General features: G+C 38.3%; 1 protein-coding gene across 1 annotated transcript in view; it reads right to left on the bottom strand.

Moving 5' to 3' along the window:
• Positions 1-25,537, bottom strand: part of BANK1 (B-cell scaffold protein with ankyrin repeats 1) — a 153,710-nt gene that overhangs the window by 90,079 nt on the left and 38,094 nt on the right. Inside the window, exons 4-7 of the mRNA XM_014940406.1 lie at positions 21,096-21,244; positions 19,805-19,943; positions 17,734-17,876; positions 6,193-6,313 (exon numbers count right to left, since the gene is read on the bottom strand). Coding sequence (XP_014795892.1) covers positions 6,193-6,313; positions 17,734-17,876; positions 19,805-19,943; positions 21,096-21,244 — 552 coding nt within the window. The remainder of the gene's footprint in view (positions 1-6,192; positions 6,314-17,733; positions 17,877-19,804; positions 19,944-21,095; positions 21,245-25,537) is intronic.

Raw genomic sequence — 25,537 nt, 5'->3', positions numbered from 1 at the left:
CTGCCCCTTGTAAGATAATGGCTTTGCCACCCCTGCAGTGAGGGGAAAAAGATGTTGTTGGACTTGTCAGAAATTCCTCCCCTAAATACATATTTAATTAATTTTAAAATATAGTAAGGTAAATGACCTCAAAATAGACAATTGAAGCCCTTCATGAAGGTGGTCTTTCTTTTTGCCCTCATTCTGAAAAGAGGCACCACTAACTGTTTAAATCCCTCCCAGCTCACCTAACAAAGGTGAAGAAGTTAGCTCTTTCCTACAGGCTCTACAGCAAAAGTCAATGACAACTTAAGGGTACCGTTGTCAAAATAACCAAGTAAGAATATCCCCCTGCAAGATCTATTTGCGTCAGGGTTTTTTTTTTAAACTCATATTGTTTGCTTAATTGCCAGTTCACAAAATTCGGTGAGCTCTTAAGACAAATTAGATGTTCTACTGTAAAGAAATTTCCACCATAACTGTGTTTAACAGCTTTCACTGAAGTTTTGTATTATACACAGTAGCAAGATGCTGCAACTATTTGAGAGCACACACGCTTCAGGCAGAAAATATCATTCTTGAACTCGCAAGTTTGTCACACTGAATTGGGGAAAATTGCTGGAACTTCTACCAGCTGTGAAACTGGAAAAACTGGTACATTTCAGCTAAACATACAGAACTGAACGAAAATAGTGGCTATGAGTGAACTAGAATTGAACAGCTTTACTCAATAGCAGTCCCTTAATGAAGAATATTAACAGAGAAAAACTGCTGTTGTTTGGCAACTACACTACGAACCAGTCAGCTGGTGGTCACAGGTGGGAAGGAAAGGCTTAAGAATGCCCAAGTGGCATATTCTTCACCTTTCAACTAACTTTGAGGCCAGTGCTTGCTTTTAACTAAAGTTTTAGTTGACACACACAAAGTTAAGAGGGAATTGCCGTTTCAAGTGTTTTGCCCTGTCATAATCCCTTCTCTACTCTGCAGAGCATTCTGGAACACCTCAGCTGTAAAACGGAGCATAAAATCTAATATTAGTGTATTGTAGCACTGTCTTAGCCTGCGGGAATTTTCATAAAATTGTAGTAAGCAAACAGAACAGCCTACAGTGATAATTCTGCAGATCTTGTAAGACTTCCATCTTTTATTTCCCAAATTATTGATACAGGACATTACTTTTATTTTTTTTTTTAAGCAATTTAAGCAGATACTTAAAATTACTTCTACAGCGTCAATATCAATTCAACCAAAGGAATACTTAAAGGCCCATCTGTTTCTTCTTGCCCAGTCTATCTTTTCTTTCATTTTTTTGCTAGCAGCTGAAAACCCAGACACTAATTCTTCTTTTGGAATAGATGTTTCAGCTTGAAAGGATGAATTAGAGAAATTAGGATAGGACTTGTTATGTTGCTAGCAGTGCTAAGTGACAAAAATCAGTGTTTTCTACAAAAAGAGTAAATTCAGGACTTTTCATAAGGCTTGATGTTTAATCAGAGTAACAGTAACAGATAACTTGTAAAAAACAGGAGAACTCATTAATACTAGAGAAAGAAACAGGCTTTCCTTAAGTAAACTGCCATCCTTGGACAGGAATCAATGCACCAAGAATTCCCAATCCTTAGGATTCAAGAACAGAATCAGAGCTTCCACAGCTCAAGTAAAGTTTTGAAATATGAATTTTGGATTTGTTAGCATGTTTTGACTGGGTTCGATTGCCAGAACATAAAGGAATAATATACATACAAGGTATCCTGAAATCAGTTTGGTACAGAATGTACAATATTCAGCACAATCCTCCTGCTTTAGTTATTTATTTTCCCACAAGGGATGGAGGACACCATCAGTAAAAATTACAAACATGCCTCGGCTCTGTCTTTCAGTTAATGCTACTGTTAAACACTGTGTTTTTCCAGTGACTTCTATCCAGTTTGTGTTTAGCTTTGTCAGCTTATTGGGGTTCCAAGTATTCCCCTTCAGAGACTGCAGAATAATCTCTTTAAATATCACTCATTACTAAAACATTCTTCCCCTTGACAATCTGAATAAAATCTTAATTCTTCTATACTGCTCGTAGGTAATATCCATGCATAATCCTAAATATATTTTGACAAAGTTCAGATACTTTTAAATTCTTTAGAACTATATAAAATGTATCATACAATAATAACAACAAGCAATTTAAAAAAGGCACACTTCAGGTCTGAAATCTGTAATTTATTTCCGACACACTTTTGCATATACAGCAATTCCAACACTATTTTTCTGGTAAAGGCTCCTGATTTAGTTATTGTAGTAACCAAAAAGTATTACAATAGGATATTTCATCAGAGGCAAGCAACTGAAACTCATGTGTGGCAAAATACATTCCAATGGTTATCACTGGAAACCATGGTTTGTAAAAAAAAAAAATCAGCACACAAAATGGGAACATTTTTACCATTTCCAATTGCTGCCTTTTATAAATCAATTTCTTTTGAAGAATATTGATGAATTTAAGAGAAGGTTAAAAAACAAGTAAAATATAGCATCATCACTGCCTCCATTTAGGCAGAGATGTAATTTCCTTCCTGCATGTAGACCAGCAAGTGAGATCCCATAGAGAAAGACCATTTCATACATGTTTAAGTGCTTGTCGGGCAACAGCCCTAGCTTTCATATAGCAAGGAACTTCACAAAGTCTGGTGTGCTGCTCAAACAATTCTCCTTACTTAGACAGCAAGAGATTCAAATTTCCAGACTACATATTTGGAATCCATATCAAAACTTCCCTTATCAAAAATCGATATCCATTGATACCTAAGCAGGTAAAGTTGTTCTGTTAGATATTATGGTAACATAGTAAGTTTTTCAGGACATCTTGCCCTTTTTTTTTTAATTAGTATTTAAAAGAAATACTGAAAATATTATAGTTGAGTCGACCCCAAGGAAATAACAATGGATGATTCTATCCTAAGCACATCTTATTTACAGGCTTACTTACATATACCTGACCAGTCAATCAGAAAAGATCACATTAAACAAGAAACTACAAGGTGCTCAAAGTCTCCAACTTAATTTGAATAAATAGAAACTGATAGACAAGTAAACAGCCTCAGGGTCTGCAAGCAGAAAATACTATAAATATGATCATGTATGTACACAATAGGAAACATACAGTGAGAGCTATAGTAATATCACATGCATACTGTTGTTCTTATCACCTAAAATGATGACACTGCATTTCTTATAGAGCTTCTGCATACAAAATAAAGACAAAATAAGATTGCCTTAAATTAGTAAATCTGAAATTATGCATTGAAGAGTGAACCAAACAAAGAAGTGCTAGCTGAGAGGATTATTCAGACATTTGTAATAGGAGCACTGAAAGTAAGACGGTATCAGAGTTGACTCTTTGCCACCCATCTTGACTTTGCCAGCTTAGACACCAACCTCTTGCAAGTACTGCATTCATCATACTACAAAGTTGTTACACAGCCATTCTGGGGAGGGGAGCAGCTCTTGAAAAAATGATGTAAGCAAACACACATCTGGTGATGTCTTGATCTAAACCACTGTTAATATAAGCAAGCATCACGTTGCATTTCTCTTTGATTACATCACGCTTTTGTCCTATTAGATTTTATATTTAGTTTTACACTCCTGAGTTTTTAATCACTCAGCTGTACACTTTGTGAGAAGTCAAACCATGCAATTCCTTAGTTATTCAAATAAAAGTAATCACAAGTTCTTCATTATTTCTTCACATTGAGAAGTCTCAAGTACAGCAATTTATCAGCTGTATTCTGACGTGCTAGCTACAAAGTTAAAATCAAGGTAAGACCATACAGAGAAAGGTTTCTCTTATCGTGCTGCAAGACTGATCTCAGGTAGTCATGCCAATGACTGGAGTCATGAAACAGTCAAAGGATAAGGTTTAAAGAGATGTAAGATTTTTTTACTGCTTAGGTGGAAAGAAATGCATCTTTACTTTGGAAGCATCTAGCTTCCGAGTACATCTACCTTTGGGTAGAGGTATTATTATTGAGCTAGAGCTATTACACCCAGATTGAAAAGCCAGAAGATATAGTATAGTACATTAGATGCTAGATGCACAAAAAACTCACTCCAGCTTTTGGAGGAAAATTACATATTTAAAGCTTTACCAACTAAGCATTTGATATGAAGTCTAACCAGAGGCTCTCTTTATTGAGTTCCATAGGCTTTGAAGCCTTTAGAAGCAAACTTTGGAAGTGGACAGGAATCTTACAGAGTCACAGTTGCCACTGAGAAGTTTAACTGTATTCTGACTTATTGACATGTCTCTATTTCAACCAAGTATGTCTCAATGCAAAGTGTGTGTGTTCCCCCTAGAAACAGAAAACTGGATTTCTAGCATAAGTTAGCCTATTTTGACCACTAAAGAAAAGCAGCACGTACAGAAATTATGAAGTTAGGGGTGATTCATCTGCCTGTTCAGAGACACAAGAAAAATTCATCTCAGTGCTATAAAGCTTTTTGTCTGGTAGCTTCACATCCTTCCCAAAAGTACTTAATTAGTTTTCATTCTTTGACATTTTCTCATTGGAATTAAAATGGTGCTTGGAATAAAATGCTATAAAAATGGCTGAACAAGTTGATGCTAGTTCTATATGAGACCTATACGCCTAATGCCTGTTTGGGATGCTCTTAGAGGATTTCAGGGACACGGGTTTACATACCCCTCAGGCAAAAGGGGGATCAGAGCCTAGGCCTCCCACATTCTGAGTGCTTCCAGCTCTGCAACCACATCTTTCATGAAGAATATAGGCATCTAACTTTGTACTTTCCTGTTGCACTGCAGATCAAAGCAGTTAATTTTAAGGTCGGTACTTGGCTCAAGTTTGCAAGCAGTCCACTTACTCTCGAACCACGCAGGGACTGCAGGTTGTTCAGCGTTATTCTCAATATTTCAAAGTGTGCTCAGATCTATCTGGTTACTAGAGAAGCAGAAAATCTGTTTATGAGAACTAACATTTCGCATTAGGAATGGCTGCCTAATGTGTCCTATACATGCCCATCCTGCAGTTTTGCACAGGAAAACGTCAAGGACAGTTACCTCACATAACACCCCACTTGTTTGCTTCCACTAACCTGGACTCACATTTAAGCTTGTTTTTAGAATACAAGTAGAATCACATTGAACTAGTAGAGAGGGGTGAATTCCATAATCAAAGAAACCTTACTGAAAAGGAAAGGAAATGTGACAGTGATCGCAGCAGAGCTATCTTCAAAACTTGCTAGATTTGGTAATGAGAAGTGTTATGTTTTAGTTGGACGTAGTGAGCTTATTTTCTCAAAACCATAGACTGGGTACATAAAACAGGACTCAGCCAGTAACTCAAACACTTCTTTCTTAAGTATTTCAGAAGGGAAACACACTTTCTTGGCTTTTGTTTTTCCCCAAATGTTTCTTAGAAAAGCTGAGGTCTAACACTCATCTGAAATGACATCATAATGACACTTTTAAAACAGAAACTAAATAATGGCTTGGTTTACTGCAAACCAATTTGAATCCTTAATTAGTGGTTAACAAGTTCAACAAGGATGCTCCATTTGGTACTAAACATTAGATTTTGTCGATACACTACAGAATTGTGCAAACAGTGTGTATACTTTATAGAGAAATCCTATTTTAACTCACTGGGATGACTTTTTATTTTTAATTAAAAGTAACGTAACTACCTTTTGGCCAGAAGTAATGGAAACTATCAAGTGCATCGACACTAAAATGAATGGAGAAGTTTAGTGCTGTTCTAAGTTCAGAAGCCATCCATTCTCTTTAGACAGGGAAATCTTTCCAATTTTCTTTTTATGTCACCAGACTTTGAGAAAGTGAAGTTTAAATTGTATTGCAGAAGAACAATTAGAAAAAAAATACATAATTTACAGGCATCTCCTCATGCCTTTTATTGCCCATTTTCACCATAAATATAAATTTGCTCAGCTATAAAGGTGTCAATTTGCAGTTGATCCAAAGTTGATCAAACATCCCGACAAGTACAAATACACAGTACTGAGTCACACAGTAATGATTTACAGAACTCTTTTCCCCATTTTTCCTGGTTATGTTGTCTTTATTGTGGATAGCTGCATTTCACTAGTAGCTTTAAATATTTAAAGACTGTCTTATTAACATTTATAAGTAACAACCATAGCATCAGTAATAAAAATCAATGCATACGAGAAGTGACTCACTAGTTTGTTGATGGTGCTCTTCTTCACTTCGGAACGGGCTGAATTCATAAGTAGATATTTTGCTTTTCAATAGCAAAGTCAGAACATTGTCCAGCTTCTCGACAGAAGAAAATTTAAAAGCCTGTTTAAAAGAAAAAAGAAAAAGTGCATTTGTTGCATACGTATTTTTAACTTTATCCTCAGAGTGCTGGAGAATCAAATTATTAAAAAAGGTATTATTACCAACTCACTCTTAGTAAGAGCTGCATAGGTTTTGAAAACTACAGAAAAGATGTTCTAATATAGAAGGATCATGATAACATGATCCAATTGAAGAGAAACAGGTATTATAACTGATAAAATTCAGCCATGACTAAAAACTTCTGGAAGAAGGGTAAGGACAGGAAGATTTGTGTTTAACAACTCTTGATTCAGCTATAACAATGCAGTGTAATAATCAGGAACCGTTATGACAGATGTGAGGTGCCAATAAATCCAAGGACTTATTATAGCAGTAACTCAGGACGAGTTTCAAGACTACAGTAGCTCTTTGTTACCCAAAACCTTTACATTAAGATGGTGTGCTTTGCTAGGTAGGGAACAGCTTGAGCTCCATCACCCAAAGCAGAATATTGCTGACAGAATAAAAAGCTGATAGCAACCAGTTTGATTAGCTTCCTACTAAATACATAGTCTTTAGACAAGGGAAATTCTCAGTTACTGCCATGAAATTTTTTTTTTTACTGCCTCTTTCTGAACAGAAGGCCAAGACCTATTCCTATCGACTCTCCAGGTAGCCATAATTACGTGTTTCTTTGCTTGGTGTGACCACAGGAGCATGACTACAGAGATCTGAACAGTAAGGATATTTTACACTGAGTACTACGGTGCTAGTCCAGTCCGTGCCACACTGTGTTAAAGTTTGTCTTCCCATAGCTGAACTGTGAACAGTAAGGATATTTTACACTGAGTACTATGGTGCTAGTCCAGTGTGTGCCACACTGCGTTAAGTTTGCCTTCCCATAGCTGAACTGCGAGATCTGAACAGTAAGGATATTTTACACTGAGTACTACGGTGCTAGTCCAGTCCGTGCCACACTGTGTTAAAGTTTGTCTTCCCATAGCTGAACTGTTTCTGGTCAAGACAATTCTGGGATCACTAACAGGGAATATCTGCAGGCAAACTTAGCATATAAACTTAAAAAGAAACTCTGAGACTGACACGCTGAGCAGAAAAGGACAGAGGACTCTACTGATTAAACGTAAAGTTTAATTCCCAAGGCTGTTAGAAGTGAGTAAGAAAATAAGTGTGATGCAATCAGAAAATGTTGAGTACACAGGCAAGATATAATTTAATGAGTTCTATAGAAATGACCCAGAATTTGAAGACAAGTTTGTGCACATAGGGAGCTACCAGTAATAAAATACGATTGTTTATTTTTCCCATAATTAATACTGGCCCTTCCAGTATTGATTACAACACATAAAACCCATTATATTTAGTAACATGTGACCTATTTCTTTCCATAATTCACCATTTATGTACCACCACATTACACTCTCTGTATTCGTTATTTAGTAATTATGAAAACGTAATTTAGTCCTCAATACTCAAAGCAATAAGCATTACAAAAAGACTCCTAGAAAAAAAATAATCTTTAAGACTTGTTCCAGAATAAAGATCTAACCTAAGTACCAGACTTATAGTTTGAATTGAGAAAGGATACACAAAACCTTCCAGATATCTATCCAAAACCACCTCTATTAACATGAATAACCACATGATATTTAAAAAATATTAAGAGGAATAATATTAAAATTCAGTTAGGAAACCATACTATTCTCTCTTATTCCAAGTAGGTCTTCTTAGATATGGTATCATCACTGGTATTACCTTAATAGAGTTTGTGCTGGTTTTGGCTGGGGTGGAGTTAATTTTCTTTGCAGTAGCTGGTGTGGGGCCATGTTTTGGATTTGTGCTGGAAACAGTGCTGATAACACGGGAATGCTTTAGTTCTGGCTGAGCGGGGCTTACACAGAGTCAAGGCCCTTTCTGCCCCTCACACCACCCCACCAGCGAGTGGGCTGGGGGTGCACAAGAAGCTGGGAGGGGACACAGCTGGGACAGCTGACCCCAACTGACCAAAGGGATATTCCACACCATGTGCCATCAAGCTCAGCATACACAGCTGGGGGAAGAGGGAGGAAAGGTAGGACCTTTGAAGTTATAGCATTTGTCTTCCCAAGTAACCTTTATGCGTGATGGAGCCCTGCTTTCCTGGAGATGCCCATGGGAAGCAGTCAATGAATTCCTTGTTTTGCTTTGCTTATGCACAGCTTTTGCTTTACCTGTTAAACTGTCTTTATCTCAACCCATGAGTTTTATCACTTTTACCCTGCTGACTCTCTCCCTCATCCCACCTGGTGGAGCAATCAGCTGCCTGCTGGGGATAAAGCACAAGAGTTCAACCTAGAGTAGGACAAAAGTAAGCAATAACACAGGAACTAGCTCAGATGAGCGTATACTCAGAAACTGTGCCATGAAGAGAGAGCCTTAAAACCACTGGTATTCACTGAAGCAACTGTATAGCAGAAACTCTACTACATAGAAAATAAACATACAGGTGGGCTTTTAGACAAATTAAATCTGAAGTAACGATGTACTTTAAGAAGGTAGAATGTACATCTCTGCAGGAATCAAATAAATAGATAATGCCTCTGTGTGTATATTGGCGTTTGCACACCGGGTAGACACCCCTACTTTGGGACAACAATAACATTTTTAATTTCCATTCCCATTTGGCTACCCGTTTAGCCCTCTCTGTTCAAAAGAAAATGAACAAAACCCCCAAAAAACCACCCCAACACCACCTGCCTCTTATTATCTGTCCTGAAATGCCCAAGGAGCAATTTCAGACGGAATCCATTTCAGACTGCCTTGTGTATCAAAGCCAAATAAACATTCCATAGTCTCTTTTCAGCAAGCACTCAGGGTAATCTTACCTACAAAGCTCCTCTGCTTTTTAATATGAGCTGAGGCAGGAACCCTTCCTTCTCCCTTTTACTAAAGAACTCAGTAAAACTGTAGAACTGTACAGTCTTACTTTGCACTCAGACAACCAAATTTACATGGGATAAAACAATGTTTCACAATCAGAGATGGAGCAAGCTCTTGAAATGAGAGGAGTACACAACTTCAGGTACTTGCAGCAAAATTTTGAAGGCCATGAAGAGATGCACGGCTTAACCACATTAGGCTAGTCCAGTTTTTACAAGCTGCTGAGAAGAAGTTAGACTGTCTGATCCAACGGAACAAATTAAATTAGAATTAAATTCCACATGCTTTAACAGGCCTGCCTTCCAATGACTAGCCTACCTATTTCTATGACTTTCAAGTCAGGCACAACGCACTTCTTAGAGTTATCAGTTAAATTTGCTTCAAGATTTCCACCTCAAATTTTTTCTCTTACTAAAAATCTGCGGGCACAAGCAATGATTTAACAAGCTGCCTTGTTAACTAAATCATAACGAGTAGCTCTGTTCTGCTACTTTGAAACAAAGATAGAATAGGAAAATCTAGTTTAGTTATTTGTAAAAAAAGAAGTCTATGCTAATGTCTTTTATCTCACATACAGGAGGGCCTGTTTCAGTACTTACACTAAGATAATACCAGAAATATCAATGAAACAGAACTGGCAATAGGACCACTCCGCACTATCCAACTCCACACCAACATAAAGGTCACCTCCCGCAAAAAGGAATTCAGTTTAAAGACTAAATTTTATTCTACTGCCCATTCCTGCTCCAGAACACTCACAGACTCTAAGCATGCTACATTTACATATTTTGATACACCCAGCACAGGAATCTACAGGCCCATGATATCTTCCCAAGAAATCCCACCAATGCTACGTACCTAAAGTTCATGCTGAAGCATCACCGAAGCCAACAGAAGTAGAACTATTATTTAAAAAGTTAAGCACACTGCAAGGGAACACTGAGCCAGTCAGGAGTTTGAGAAAGCCCATATTTTATCTGAATAAAGATTTTAAATGTGACAGAAAAGAAGTAAGACTACCATTTTCTTGGAGGCACGTTCTTCTTTCCAGAAACAGCTCAAACTTAAGCTTGTGAGTTTGCAGGCAATTCTTCCCATGCTCTCTGAAGCACAGCCAGCTGCTCCCTGCTCCACCCTTCAATCTTGGTATTTCTACCTGCCCCAGAGTTCAGCAGCAGCAGCTTGTCCCTAATTAGTACCACCTCCCCAGGTGTAGCCGCTGCCTCCATTCCCTCACCCTCTTTTCAGAGCAACGTGACACACCTGTGAAAAACAGAGAAGCCCCAAGTGCTGACCATCAGACCTGGGCTTCCAAAAACATCCTTGGAAAAGGAAAAAACCAAGCACATATTTTGCTCCTTCTGTGAATGAGATGACCTACATTCTTTAATAACTGCTAACAAAGCCCTGAAAATATGTGCCACCGAAACACAGCATACACAGCCAGTAAATTAACATATTTCTCACTGGCTTTAGCAGTACTAACAAGGTTACATTTACATAAAGATGAACTTCTTCAGTAGTTCTTACATATCAGACACTACTTTATATGCAATTCAATATCTAGATTACTTCTGCCAAAGAGAATGGGCTAAGCTTAAAAATCACTTAGGCATTTCTGACAATTTTAGCCAGTGGTAGAATATAAAGAGATTTCATACTTAGAGGAGAAGAAAGAAACATTTAAAATAACAGCTGCTGATGTGGCTTAGAAGATTGAAATATTAAAAACAAAGGAACTATCTCTGGGGATCAGGTAAAGGCACATACATAATGTCACCACATAAGTCATATAGCTATTTCTTAGAAGTTTTCATAGAAAAGGCTGCAGTTTATTTTCATTCTTCTTTTTCAATATGCACCATAACTGGAACCCTGTTTGATGGCTATGATAAAAACAGCCTTTAAGATGGCAAGTCTCTCAGAATCATGGAAGTATTATTCACCCAAAGTTTGTCATAAAGACTTCCTGAATCTCTCCAGAATTCTAAGTCACTCAAGCTAACATGAACCTAGCAATTTCAGTAATAAGGATATGACCTTAGCTTCAATTTTTTTTTAAACCTAAGAAATCTGCACCAAGAAACCACAACACTAAATAATTGAATCAATAGTTGCATTTGGTAGAAAGTCTGAAAGAAAAATACAGCATGTAAATCCAGCAGAACGCTGAAATGAGAAGTTGATGGAAAGTAAAAAATGAAATATGAAGACGTTTAATTATGAATTATAAATGAATTATAGACCAGGTTCCTGTAAGAACACAAAGTCCCTAAGAGAGTTTCTTTAATGCAGAGTTATATGAAAGTGAGAGAATAAAAAAAAATCATGGCCTTTAGCCAACACTCACCCTCATATATTCTGATAGCAAGTTCATTCGGCATTGTGATTCAGTTAGTATGATCCCAATTCTCCCTATTTTACCATAAGATTTCAGGTTTTTTTCTTTTGAAACTTATGCAAAAAAAGTTGTTTATTTCATTTTTTACTCTATTTATTTCCTTACATTTTCAACATTTATTTGGCTGCTTAAGATTGCTCTGTTTGCTTCTCCAAGTGACAGAGGAGCCAAGGAGAGGTGCTATGCTGGACCAAAAAGGAGGGGAATGTGAAGCTCAAGGGCAGCCTTGGCTGCAGTGACCATAAGATGGGGTGGAGTTCCAGATCCTTAGGATAGTGAGGAGGAAACACAGTAAGCTCATTACTGGACTTCAAGAGAGCAGACCTTGGCCTCTTCAGGGATCTGCTTGGTAGAGTATCATGGATGAAGGCCCTGGAGGGAAGAGGGGCCCAAGAAAGCTGGTTAGCATTCAAGGATCACCTCCTCCAAGCTCAGGTGCAATGCATCCCAGGGAAGAGGAAATCAGGCAAAAAAGCCAGGAGGCTCCTGGAGAAACTCAAACAGAAAAAGGAAGCCTACAGAGGCTGGAAGCAAGGCCAGGTAGCCTGGGAGGAATACAGAGAAACTGCTCAAGCAGCCGATTGAGCAGTTTAGGATTAGGAAAGCTAAAGTCCTAGATAGAGTTAAATCTGGCCAGGGACATCAAGGGCAACAAGAAAAGCTTCTACAGGTACGTCAGTGATAAAAGGAAGACTAGGGAAACTGTGGGGCCCCTTTGGAAGGAAACAGCAGTCCTGGTTACCTGGGGTATGGAGAAAGCCTCAGTCTTCACCAGTAAGTGCTCTAGTGACACCGCCCAGGTTGCAGAAGGCAGGGAGAATGAAGAAGTACCCACTGTAGGAGAAGACCAGGTTCGAGACTATCTAAGGAATCTTCAGGTGCACAAGTCCATGGGACCTAATGAGATTCATCCGTGGGTCCTGAATGATCTAGTCGATGAAGTTACAAAGCCACTATCCATCATATTTGAGAAGTTGGGGCAGTCCAGCGAAGTTCCCATTGACTGGAAAAGGGGAAACATAACCTCCAGTTATGCTGGACCAAAAAGGAGGGGAATGTGAAGCTCAAGGGCAGCCTTGGCTGCAGTGACCATAAGATGGGGTGGAGTTCCAGATCCTTAGGATAGTGAGGAGGAAACACAGTAAGCTCATTACTGGACTTCAAGAGAGCAGACCTTGGCCTCTTCAGGGATCTGCTTGGTAGAGTATCATGGATGAAGGCCCTGGAGGGAAGAGGGGCCCAAGAAAGCTGGTTAGCATTCAAGGATCACCTCCTCCAAGCTCAGGTGCAATGCATCCCAGGGAAGAGGAAATCAGGCAAAAAAGCCAGGAGGCTCCTGGAGAAACTCAAACAGAAAAAGGAAGCCTACAGAGGCTGGAAGCAAGGCCAGGTAGCCTGGGAGGAATACAGAGAAACTGCTCAAGCAGCCGATTGAGCAGTTTAGGATTAGGAAAGCTAAAGTCCTAGATAGAGTTAAATCTGGCCAGGGACATCAAGGGCAACAAGAAAAGCTTCTACAGGTACGTCAGTGATAAAAGGAAGACTAGGGAAACTGTGGGGCCCCTTTGGAAGGAAACAGCAGTCCTGGTTACCTGGGGTATGGAGAAAGCCTCAGTCTTCACCAGTAAGTGCTCTAGTGACACCGCCCAGGTTGCAGAAGGCAGGGAGAATGAAGAAGTACCCACTGTAGGAGAAGACCAGGTTCGAGACTATCTAAGGAATCTTCAGGTGCACAAGTCCATGGGACCTAATGAGATTCATCCGTGGGTCCTGAATGATCTAGTCGATGAAGTTACCAAGCCACTATCCATCATATTTGAGAAGTTGGGGCAGTCCAGCGAAGTTCCCATTGACTGGAAAAGGGGAAACATAACCTCCAGTTTCAAAAAGGGAAAAAAGGAAGACCCAGGGAACTACAGGCCAGTCAGTCTCACCTCTGTGCCCAGCAAGGTCATGGAGCAGATCCTCCTGGAAACTATGCTAAGGCACATGGAAAACAAGGTGATTGATGACAGCCAACACGGCTTCACAAAGGGCAAACTGCCTGCCAAATTTGGTGGCCTTCCACAATGAGGCTATAGCATTGGTGGATAAGGGAAGAGCAACTGATGTTATCTACCTGGACTTGTGCAAAGAATTTGCTGCTGTCCTACACAACATCCTTGTCTATAAACTCGAGAGAGATGGATTTGAGAGATGGATAAGGAAATGATCACACTCAAAAAGTTGCGGTCAATGGCTCGATGTCTGCGTGGTGACCGATGACAAGTGGCGTTCCTTAGGGGTTAGTACTGGGACCAGTGCTATTTAACATCTTCATCAGTAATATGGAAAGTGGGATTAAGTGCACCCTCAGCCAGTTTGTGGTCAACATGTTGGAAAGAACGGATGCCATCCAGACTTCCCTGACAGGCTTGAGAGGTGGGCCCATGCAAACCTCGTGAGGTTCAACAAGGCTTGAGGTTGTTCAGCCTGGAGAACAGAAGGCTCTGGAGAGACTTTATAGCAGCCTTCCAGTACCTTAAAGGGGGCCTACAGGAAAGATGGGGAGGGACTCTTTTATCAGGGAGTGTAGTGATAGGACAAGGGGTAATGGTTTAAAACTGAAAGTGGGTAAATTTAGATTAGGCATAAGGAAGCGATGAAGTTACCAAGCCACTATCCATCATATTTGAGAAGTTGGGGCAGTCCAGCGAAGTTCCCATTGACTGGAAAAGGGGAAACATAACCTCCAGTTTCAAAAAGGGAAAAAAGGAAGACCCAGGGAACTACAGGCCAGTCAGTCTCACCTCTGTGCCCAGCAAGGTCATGGAGCAGATCCTCCTGGAAACTATGCTAAGGCACATGGAAAACAAGGTGATTGATGACAGCCAACACGGCTTCACAAAGGGCAAACTGCCTGCCAAATTTGGTGGCCTTCCACAATGAGGCTATAGCATTGGTGGATAAGGGAAGAGCAACTGATGTTATCTACCTGGACTTGTGCAAAGAATTTGCTGCTGTCCTACACAACATCCTTGTCTATAAACTCGAGAGAGATGGATTTGAGAGATGGATAAGGAAATGATCACACTCAAAAAGTTGCGGTCAATGGCTCGATGTCTGCGTGGTGACCGATGACAAGTGGCGTTCCTTAGGGGTTAGTACTGGGACCAGTGCTATTTAACATCTTCATCAGTAATATGGAAAGTGGGATTAAGTGCACCCTCAGCCAGTTTGTGGTCAACATGTTGGAAAGAACGGATGCCATCCAGACTTCCCTGACAGGCTTGAGAGGTGGGCCCATGCAAACCTCGTGAGGTTCAACAAGGCTTGAGGTTGTTCAGCCTGGAGAACAGAAGGCTCTGGAGAGACTTTATAGCAGCCTTCCAGTACCTTAAAGGGGGCCTACAGGAAAGATGGGGAGGGACTCTTTTATCAGGGAGTGTAGTGATAGGACAAGGGGTAATGGTTTAAAACTGAAAGTGGGTAAATTTAGATTAGGCATAAGGAAGCAATTTTTCACTGTGAGGATGGTGACACAGGCTGCCTAGAGAAGTTGTGGTTGCGCCATCCCTGGAAGTGTTCAAGGTGGGGGTGGAATGACATGATCTTTAAGCTCCCTTCCAACTGTAACCATTCTATGATACTAAAATGCCTTGCTAATGTTGGTAAATGCTTTTTAAATTCAGACAAATTTGGAACACAGAAAATTAAAATCCATCGGATGTGGCAAAGAGTTTCACCCAAAAAGATGTTTCGTAAAAATCTTAGAATACATTTAATCTAAAAAGAGGAATTCATAAGTGCAGCAGCACCACACTTTACTGGTCTCCCTCTAAGATATATGAACTGACCTCACCATCACTAAAGACACGCATAGCTGTAAGCCCATATGTTGGGTTTTGTTTATGTTTGGCCTCATTGTGGCACAAAATAGAGAAGAGGACAATAACCTCAAAGATGATACCATCTCAAAGTAGCTGGAAGGGCTGGCAACACAATACATAATACAATGAAAGCATTTTACCAAAGCATTGTGTCTTTGGTATGCGTTACTGTAGCAATTTGCTTTCATCACAGAATTTTAATTAGGAGACACTTCTCAGATTGCAAGCATTTGTGAAAATCTTGAACTTTTCTTTGAACCAGAGAGTGATATTGCTTTGATCAATAATTGCTGTAAGCTTTTCTATTTTATTTTAATTTTGTTTTCCATTGTGTTTGATTGTTACTTTGCATAGATAAACCACTGTTGCCCCAGGATACTTTTGCAAAGAAGCTGATAGTCTCAAAGGTTTTAATTATCCTGGTTAAATAAAAGTTATTACTACTCCTGCTACTTGATGGGAATTCTAATTAGTATCAAGTCTATTTTGCTTTTCCTTGTATGAACATATTTTTAAATATTAAGTTAAATGATGTTCTGTAAATTGCATCTTTACGATGTATCTTATTGCCATTAAGTCAGTTTTACATGAGAGTTTACAGTATTTTAAAAGTTTGTGGAACTAGTTTAACTACCTAGTTAGTTAGTGTACCTCACTCGGTGACCCAGAAGATACCATTAAGTATGATGACAAATCTTCCAACACGTATATCCACTTACAAAAGAATTACCATTAGTATACTTTCCCACAGAGCAGCCATAATACTGTGTGGATTGCAAGACTTACCTGATTATAAAAGTTTTCTCGGCGTTAATTTTTCAATTGACAAAACAATAAAATTAAGAGCAGACAAACAGCATCTCCTCATTTCAACCCTTGCTTATTATCCCAATGAATGAAGGTGAGGAAATTGTTAAACATACTTGATAGTCATAATGTTACAGCTGTACGGTGTGCACTACTGCTCTGCACAGAATTGTTTTTTCATTTGAATGTAATTTGAATTGCATGTGTCTTACTAAATGTTACTCATGGTTAAATGAAGGGTCAGACTCCTGAATAACACAAATAATTCTCCAGTGGAAATACCAGGTGTGTTGCAGGTATCCAGGTTACTTTGTTAATTATCATTTTTAAAATCATTATGACACACTTCTTATGCATAAAATTTCAATGAAACCTGTCAGAAGCTTACTTCTATGTCCTTCAAAATACAGGCTAAAGAATGATGGATATTATAAGGATTTTATTTTTCTTGTGCAACAGCATGTTGTCTTAGAACAGAAGAAGTGACTTGTACTTGGAAAGAATCTACTCCCATCCTTAATAGAACACTAATAATGCAATACATCATTTTTTATTAATCCTTTCATTATGAGTGTAATGCCTTAGGTGGTAGATAAGGTAGATTTGTCACAGGAAAATGAGACTGTCTGCACTGGAAACACAGACTATTATTTTTGTTCTGGCTTTGCAATTACAATATAGACATAATGACAAGTCTGCTTGGGCTACCCACCATTCAACAAATGATACTTGAGATTCCGTCCTTTCTTAATAGATGCTTTCTTTTCTTATTATTTGGTATGTGCCATTGGTAAAGGACATGCTGCAGAGCACTGCAGCCTGCTGTGCTGATTTGAAACCCAGCTCAAAACCTGAATTCTTCTAAATATATGCAAAGAATCTGCATGGCAACCAGCAAACAACATGAATGATAATTCAGCAGCTGTAAATGGACTCTATACGAATAGCAACCTACTGGCTTCCATAGAAGCTATGCCAGAAAAATCCCGTTTGCTGAATAATGAAAAATAATCCTCCAAATACAATGTGATTTAGGATTACTTGCTTCTGTTGGTTTTAAAAAATACTAAAAAGAACACTTTCAATGGAGAGGGACATCGCTACTGTTTGTTATTATTTTCATCCTCTATAATTCAGGATGTTGTTCATTGGGCATATACAGCACAAAGGATGTTTATATCACTCTCCTAACAACAACAACAACAACAAAAACAAATAAAAAAGAGACAGTTTGTTTTCACTTGCCTGACTCGCTTACAACTAGACATCTCAAACACAGGCCTCTCTAATCCTGAGCCTATTATTGAGCCATTACTCATTACTGTGCAATCAAAAGAAGTCTTTACAGCACAGTGTATTACCTCTTAGGTCACATTGGCACTTACATTTATTTTTTTTTTTAATTAAAAATGCAGAATTCAACTTACCTGACAAGTGAAAGATATTGGGTCAGCCACTTTCTTAAAAATGTGCTCAATCTCCTCCAGTGCAGTATAGTACTCAATCTGTGCTGTGGTCTTAATGACTCCCCCACAGTAGACATTTACATATACAGGGCCAGCAGGAAAATCTTATAAAACACAAATCAGAACAGTAGCTGAAAATATTTTACAATCCCAAAGCAGAGGTTTCAGGGAGTGAGTAAAAGAAAAGGAAAATATCACAGAAAATGAACTACATTTCCATTTCACAGATGATTCAGTGTAGTCAGTTTTTTATTCAGGTCTTTCAGTCTAACATTAAAAAGCTGACAAAAGAAAATACATTATCTGTAAATCTGTATAAAACAAAGCTATTGTATTGCTTCACATTAGAAAGGAGATGAAAACAGTACACTTCAAATTTCCAACTTCCCTTTGATAGACTGATGACCTATAATCAGCTCCCTTATGCCTACAAATTAAGGAAAAGGTCATTTATTACAAATAGTGGAATTGCTATTCATCTTTTGAAACATTTTTCTTAATTGCAGGCAAGGTTCTCAAAATTGGATTTGAACTAGGCTGCAGAAATTGCAGTATAATTACTTCCATTCCAGTTGTTTACCTAGTAAAAGCAAAGGAAAGAGGCATTTGTGCAGTCTGTTACTTAAGTATGACTTGCTCTGTGTATGCAGCATGAGCCCTCTTTGTGAGCACATTTCATAATTCATTAGTATTCATTGTGCCAGGCATCCTGCTGTACCGTACCAGCACTAGCACCGTTTTCTTAAAATTCTAAGTCTCCCCACAAAAGAACGATAAAAATGGGCAACCCTGAAAATGGAGAGGAGAAATAGGGCCAGAAGAAAAAAAAAAAAATTTAAAAAAGGGTACTCCGAAACTTTCAACTTTTCCTGATTTTGAAACAGAGAAAAAAGCCTACAGAGAGAAGCATTAAATGCAAATGACATAAGAAACAAAATTAAACTTGTGCTGCAGCGCTCTACCAATTTTTTCATAATATTTCATTTACTGTTCATATTTTATTTCTTCATTCACTATAGAAACATTCCTGTGATAAACAATGTTTTCACAGAATAATTCTGGAAGAATCTTTTAAGATGTGTGAATGAGGATTTGAGATTTCCCTCTCTGAAATCCTGTTACAGACAGAAGTTTCCTGTTGGTCGTGTACTTCCCAACCAGGTCTCTAAAACCAAACTCTCTGCACCATCACATTAATAAAGAACTTTAAGGCCATATGGGGCGATTGTCTCAGGACAGTGTTCAGAATGACAACCAGGACACAGAATTACCCAAACGTAGCTCCAAGAAGCCACCGTTGAAAATTGTAGCCTATATATTCTTCCTATCTAATTTTGTATTGCAATGGGTTTAGAATAAAATTTTATATAAGTTCCTTTTGGAATTCACAGCATGCAGTGGAAGAGCAAGCTACACTCTGAATATTTAAGTGAAAATTTTCTTAATTTTTAACTCACATCAAGTGAGTGGGGATAGGTGCCACCCTTAAATCTGCACAGATCTCCTAAGAGAAACTGTTGTTAACTAGCTGAAGCTCTTGGCTACTATTTATGGACAGACCAGTTGAAAAAAAATCATTAGAAACCAGCAGAGCTTAGTGAGACAGAAATGGCATGGACATGAACTGAGAAAAAAAATTATTTCCTGTATCAGTAAGAATTATAGAGAGCAATATAACTAAATTTGCTGCATTAAATATAAAATTAAACATTTTAGTAATAGAGTAATAAGAAAAGAATATTAGCTTTGCATTTTATGGCAGTGATTTTGAAGAATGTTAATCTGTGACTAATCAATGACATTTTAAGACTGCCACCTGCCATCTAACCACACAAAAACAATCTAAGAGAACCTAGTTTCCCATAAATCAGGAGGCCTTGCTTCTCTGCATTATTAATAAATGTTCTGTGTGCAAAACCCATGTACAGGAAACACCTACAAAAAATAGTGAGAAGTGAAACTACTTATCAGAAAAAGTGAAGGGATTCCATTTTTTTTCTGTTTACTTAAAGGTAAAGAATGATTTTCTTACCTAAGGCTTTCATGTACTTGACCTTGTTATTCCAGGAGGCTGGCTGTGTCCTAATTCGTTGATTATCTGCTATGAATTCAATTTCTACTGTTTCATCATCTATTTCATCTTTCAACAAAATGAATATTTCACCAGGGTTCTATAAAATGAAAATATGTTCCCATTAGTCCTTTGGAAAATTATACTGAACGTATAAAATGCAAATGAAAACCTAAGTTGGAAGGAAAGTTCCTTTACCAACGGCTTCATACAAAAAAAAAATATCATAATACCAAAACATGATGCTATCTCAGTATTATCCTTTAGTGTTTTACTGATGTGAATGACTCAATTAATGTAGTATTTTAAATTCAGCTTAGCTAACAATATTTTAAAACAGTATTTTAAATGCATAAGTAGGTGAATTATTACACTAAGACCATTCTACTTTATAGTCTAGAAGAATGACATTTTGCCTAATAAGAACCACCTAAAATACTTTAAGGTTCACTTAAACTCTTACAGTGAACTGACAGTAACGTAAGCCAGAAGCAGCAGGTAATAGGAGACAATACCCCTCTACTGCCTTCTGAACCAGAGGGAATGTTACTCCCTTAGAACTGTACTGGTCTCAACAAGGAAACAATGTGTGTAAATCATCTTTGAAAGACAGCAAGCAAAATATATGACATTCCATGTACACTGCAACCTCCATATCTGACCGTGGCCACTTACTTATAGAAAGGAATGCAGTGCTGGATATTGTACTTTATATTTTCACATATTTTCTCACAGCAACTCTGCTTAAAACCAATACATATGAACATTTTTGTCCATCAGATATACGTGCATGTATAAATACTTCCGATTAATTTAGAATCAGACAAGGTATACTCTCATATAAGCCCTTGTGTAACCCATTTAGTATGGGCACATATGCACGTACCCATATACCCATCACGGATTCTTGCTAAGAGACATGCCATCTCTCTCACAAAGTGCCTGACTACATGCTCCCTCTAAACTACAGAGTCCCCATAACAGTAATATCTCTACCCAGACTGCCAAATAATTCTAACAGAGATAAAATTCCTCAGAGGCTGTCTCAAAACTACTCTATTTGCAAATCCTTTGGCTGCAGCGTGGATGTGACACAAAGGCAAAATAAATCCCGTTGCAGTCTTCACGGACTCTCATTTTGGCCCCTTATCTGCCATTTGTTTTCAAAACTGTTATAGTGTGAATAAGACTGCAGCAGGAAGAGAAGAACATTGACTGTTATCCCAAAGATTTTAGCATCCAAAAACCTTACCTCACATGATATTCTTCCTGGAAGCACCAATATCGACTGCTCGTTAGTTTCTACCGTTTCAGAAAGTAACTCTGTTTTCAAACTGAGGTCTGTTTTTTCTGATGCTGTCCTGACATCTGGCAAGTTAACGTCAGAGCTAGTCTGGTGATCTGGAATAAATAATGTGGAATAAGGACATTGTTAATAATCCCAGATCAACAAAACATGGTAATGATGTGGTTTCCAACATATTAGAGACTCATCCATTTGGAGTCACATTAACATCACTGCATGGAAGTCTGGCAAAGTTCCTTTCATTTAAACATGGTGAGGTTTCCCCCTGTGATAAAGAGCTTGCCTCTGAAGTTCTGATCCTGCAGTCTTTGTAAGAACTAACCTTGCCCACATGCTTCCTCTTACTCAAGTCAAAAGGGACATGGCCTTTATACCAAAGTCCCTGTGACCAATGAGGTCACAGAGATCAGCCAGTTTTGTAGTCTCAGAAGAAAAAAATCTCATAGGTTGGAATAAACTGGGATTTTTAGCACCCTTGCTTTGCCTATATGTAAACAAGGACACACTACACATTTGCAACATCAGCCCACCTGTCCACAGGGAGGATTTATGTGAGGGCAGTGATACCTGTGACCAGGTAACTATGACAGTAGAGAAAGATTCCATAGTCTTTGCCCTCCTTCATGGACAAAACAATGAACTGAAGGCTTTTTTTTTTTTTTTTTAATGTGTGGGATATTGTAAATTTGGAAATGCTACGCCAGTCACACAGAGAACTTGTAACCAGTTTCTTTTCTGTTTTGCTGTACCAGTAAAGGCTCAAGAGCCATAGTGAATCCTTCACCAAATGGCAGAATTTTAATGAGGAAATACAGAAGAACTGACAACCGCACCCCGCAGAGCTCTGACTAAGCCTATTCTTCACACCTGCTACTTCTCAGCTGTATCATTACTACTCCTTTCCAGACACTCTATTACACTGTACAAAACGCTGTTGCCACCCATCTCAAAGGACTGCGGCAGCTCTTCATCACGCTGGATTACCCGGCATATTGCAGTCACCTCGTTAGATTAATGGTATCATTCCAAGCAGCTCAGAGTTAAAAAATCTTGACTGGCTGGTGAGAAAAATATCCTGAGAGACATCAACAGTATCTTGTATTACTGTAAATTATGGAACACTCACAGTCAATTACATTCAAGGACACAAATAACTTTTCAGGCACATCTTTTCCTCTTAAATGGATGCAGAATATTAATATAAATTAGTGATGGGCAGAATACAGAACAGTAGCAATTTGGCTTTGCGCAAACAAGTACCACAGCCACTTGGAGTTTCTTTTCAAAAGTGCCCAAGTCACTGAGGTACACAAACAACACAGAGCTCCTAAGTGGCACAAATTCTTTCCATGCAGCATCGGTTTTGGTAATTTACAATTAGCTTTCCCCACTTCTTGCTTGCCTTTATTTCCCCCACATGAACCAGTTTGATACAGAATGTTCTCTTTTCTTACCAGCCTTGTGTTGCTTAAGAAGGCATAGTTTTTAATGAACTTCTCTAATAAATGTGCCTGCTAAGTGAAGTTATGCCAGGGAACGTAGTACAGAAGCTTGAGTATGCTATGTCTGACGTAGTTTTCTTTTTTAACCCCAGAGATGTGCTTTGATTGTTGGAGAGATCCCAGAAAAAAGGTTTAAAAAAGTAAAAAAAAAAGTATTATTTATCCATGTTTCATTGAGGAAGCTAAAGGTTCTTTGAACATCTAAGGTGGGTGTGTTCAGTGTTCATCAGCAGCTAGTAAAACCACCCCAGCCTACTCCTGCTTACATTCTCATGCTTTTAAGGTAAACTAATTTTGAATTCAAGCTGTGAATTGAGTGTAGATTGGTAAAATTACACTGAACCTACGTGCAGGCATACTTTACTGAATTGAAGTAGTTTTAATTCCATTTGCTGTAATTTATTTTGGAAGTTAAATAGGCTACACTGAACAAAGGCTATTTTGATTCTGAATGAGAATCCACCCACAGTTCAATGCAGTTTAACTAAGCCAGCTCAAAATGTAAGTACATTAATTTACCTGATTACCACTATGAAGACTAGACTTTATTTAGCATCACCCTTCAGGAAAAGGAAGGCCTGAACCCTTGCTGAGAAAAGCAGTTAGGATACTGTATGCCCACACCATGTACTTTGGGAATATTATGTGTTCATATTTTAAGTCACTCATAAATCTTACACTTAAGCACACAGAATTTACTTCAGAAGACAACTCATCTGAGGTGCACACTTCAGAGATTTTTTCTGCCACTTTAGGTGAAGGAGTCTAGCAAAGATAAGAAACATTTCATTATCAGATTGACAAAATGGAAGGACTGAATAACAAATCCGATAGGCACAGGATTCTCAGATGTCAGCTTTCTGTCAGCGATCATTCTTCAAGGATTGTGTGGATACATTCCAATCTATGTGAAGTTCATGACAACTTTATTTCTACAGTCCACACGCCGCTTATCTAAGATGACAGTAGTGACTTCCACTTTTTAATGTCCACAGTAATTCATCCACTGAGAAGGTCAATGCTAGCGTTAACAAGTTGGTTTCAATTGGAATAATGTTTTCCTCCCACATTAATTGCATTTTAATATTTTTATTATGCCTGGTGACATATGACTACAATATCAGGACTTCTACCCAGTCAGTATGGGGACTGCACAGCCCTAGAGTTTAGACAAATTATTAATAAATGTGGCTCCTACATCAAAGACTCGGATATTTAAGAGAATGAGGGATTCATTTGCTGACTGTGAAAGCAGTTAGCAATTTCTTAGCTAAAAACCATCAAGCAAGACCTCTTTCGCTAAGCATCAGGCCCACCTGACAATCAATGAGAACCATGTACAGCAGTCCAAGAATAACAGGATCTGTATTATGACCAAACTCCAGAGACACCAAATCCAGCACTCAGACTCCTACCAGCAGCAGCACACTATCTGTCCTAAAACGTGCAACATGAAACAACCACATGAAGTGTAATTTGGATTTGGTGAACAAGAAATCCACCAGAGATTAAGCAAGCCTGGGCTTGGCATTAGCTAAAACAATGTAGTTCATAAGGGTTTAAAACTACAGTAATGAGATTCTAGTAACACAAATAAAGCAATGTATAGACAATATTTGTTTAATGCGGGCAGAAAGTGTTGCCTGATATAAAGGTCTTTTGAACATCTTCACTGTGAACCCTCTTTACAGTCTCGCTTTTAACCCAAAAGCAATGGCTAGGGAGCTCCCCCAGTTGCTAAGGCTTTCAGAACAATTATCATTTAACAAGAATTTATAACTGTAGGTGAAGATTAGCTTAAAAGAAACATAAAAGAACTTCATTATAATGCTGGAATATCTAAGAGAGAGGATTTATTAAGGGGTATTTGTTGGTTGGTGAAGGTGTTCTTTTAACATTCTATATAATGCTGACCTATCTGTGAGGTTCTTAAAATGTAGCAGTAACGATTAAAATAATGGATGAATAAAACCAGACCCTTTCTTGTAGGATAGAAGTATAAGAAACTATTAACTATATCTAATGATGCTTAGACAGCACTGTGAGCTAGAAGCTAAAAAGAAAGTAAATCTATGATAATCTTCCCTTGAGTATTCAGGGCAGTCCTACTGGGAATTATCATCTATTATACAGGGTAATGCACCATTTCCATCAAGTTACTTTTGTTGGCTTACTTTTGACAAATATCTACTGCTGATGGTCACATTGAAAGGACTGATTTTAAATTTAAGTTGGTATTTAAATAATAAAATATTGCACACGTTTACTGTAACAGTTATTCACTTAATTGGACACAGTGCTGATTTCCATTTTCCTTCAATATTCTTTCTTAATTCATGTAACTTCAATACATCAGTCGGGTATATTTTACACAAAACCTTTTGGAATGCATTATTGCTTTCAATTTAACATTTTAAACTGAATTCATGAAATGACTTTGAAATTGCATTCCTTCACATACACTGAGAAGTTTTAATGAAGTCTCACTAGTCTCTTGTGAATTCAACAGTTAATGCCTCACCATGGCTTCTGAACAACTTTCAGGCCACATCCAACCTCCTCCTCCCGCCCCCAAATTCTAACTCATCAAATACACTCAGTAGCTATCCCTATTGCGGTCTACATGAGGATTATAAATTGTCTCTGGCTTTGATTACTTGGTATTTGCTACATGTTTTGAGTCAACAATGTATGTGACAGATTTGGGGTATTAAAAATAGCAGAAAACATAAACTGATGAAAGATTTATGTGTTTTCTAAGGCTGTCCATGGAATAAATCTCACAGCCCAAATTTAGTCGGTTTTACAAAAGGAAAATGCCTGTTAGGTTTACAAATTTCAGTTCTTCCTCAAGTCTTACTAAAGCAATGCTAGCTGAAGAACCAA

Source organism: Calidris pugnax, unplaced genomic scaffold (genome assembly GCF_001431845.1).
Source record: "Calidris pugnax isolate Ruff unplaced genomic scaffold, ASM143184v1 scaffold34, whole genome shotgun sequence".
NCBI classification, from domain to species: domain Eukaryota; kingdom Metazoa; phylum Chordata; class Aves; order Charadriiformes; family Scolopacidae; genus Calidris; species Calidris pugnax.
Note: the sequence above shows the minus strand (reverse complement) of the source record. Positions and strands in the feature narration are given on the sequence as shown.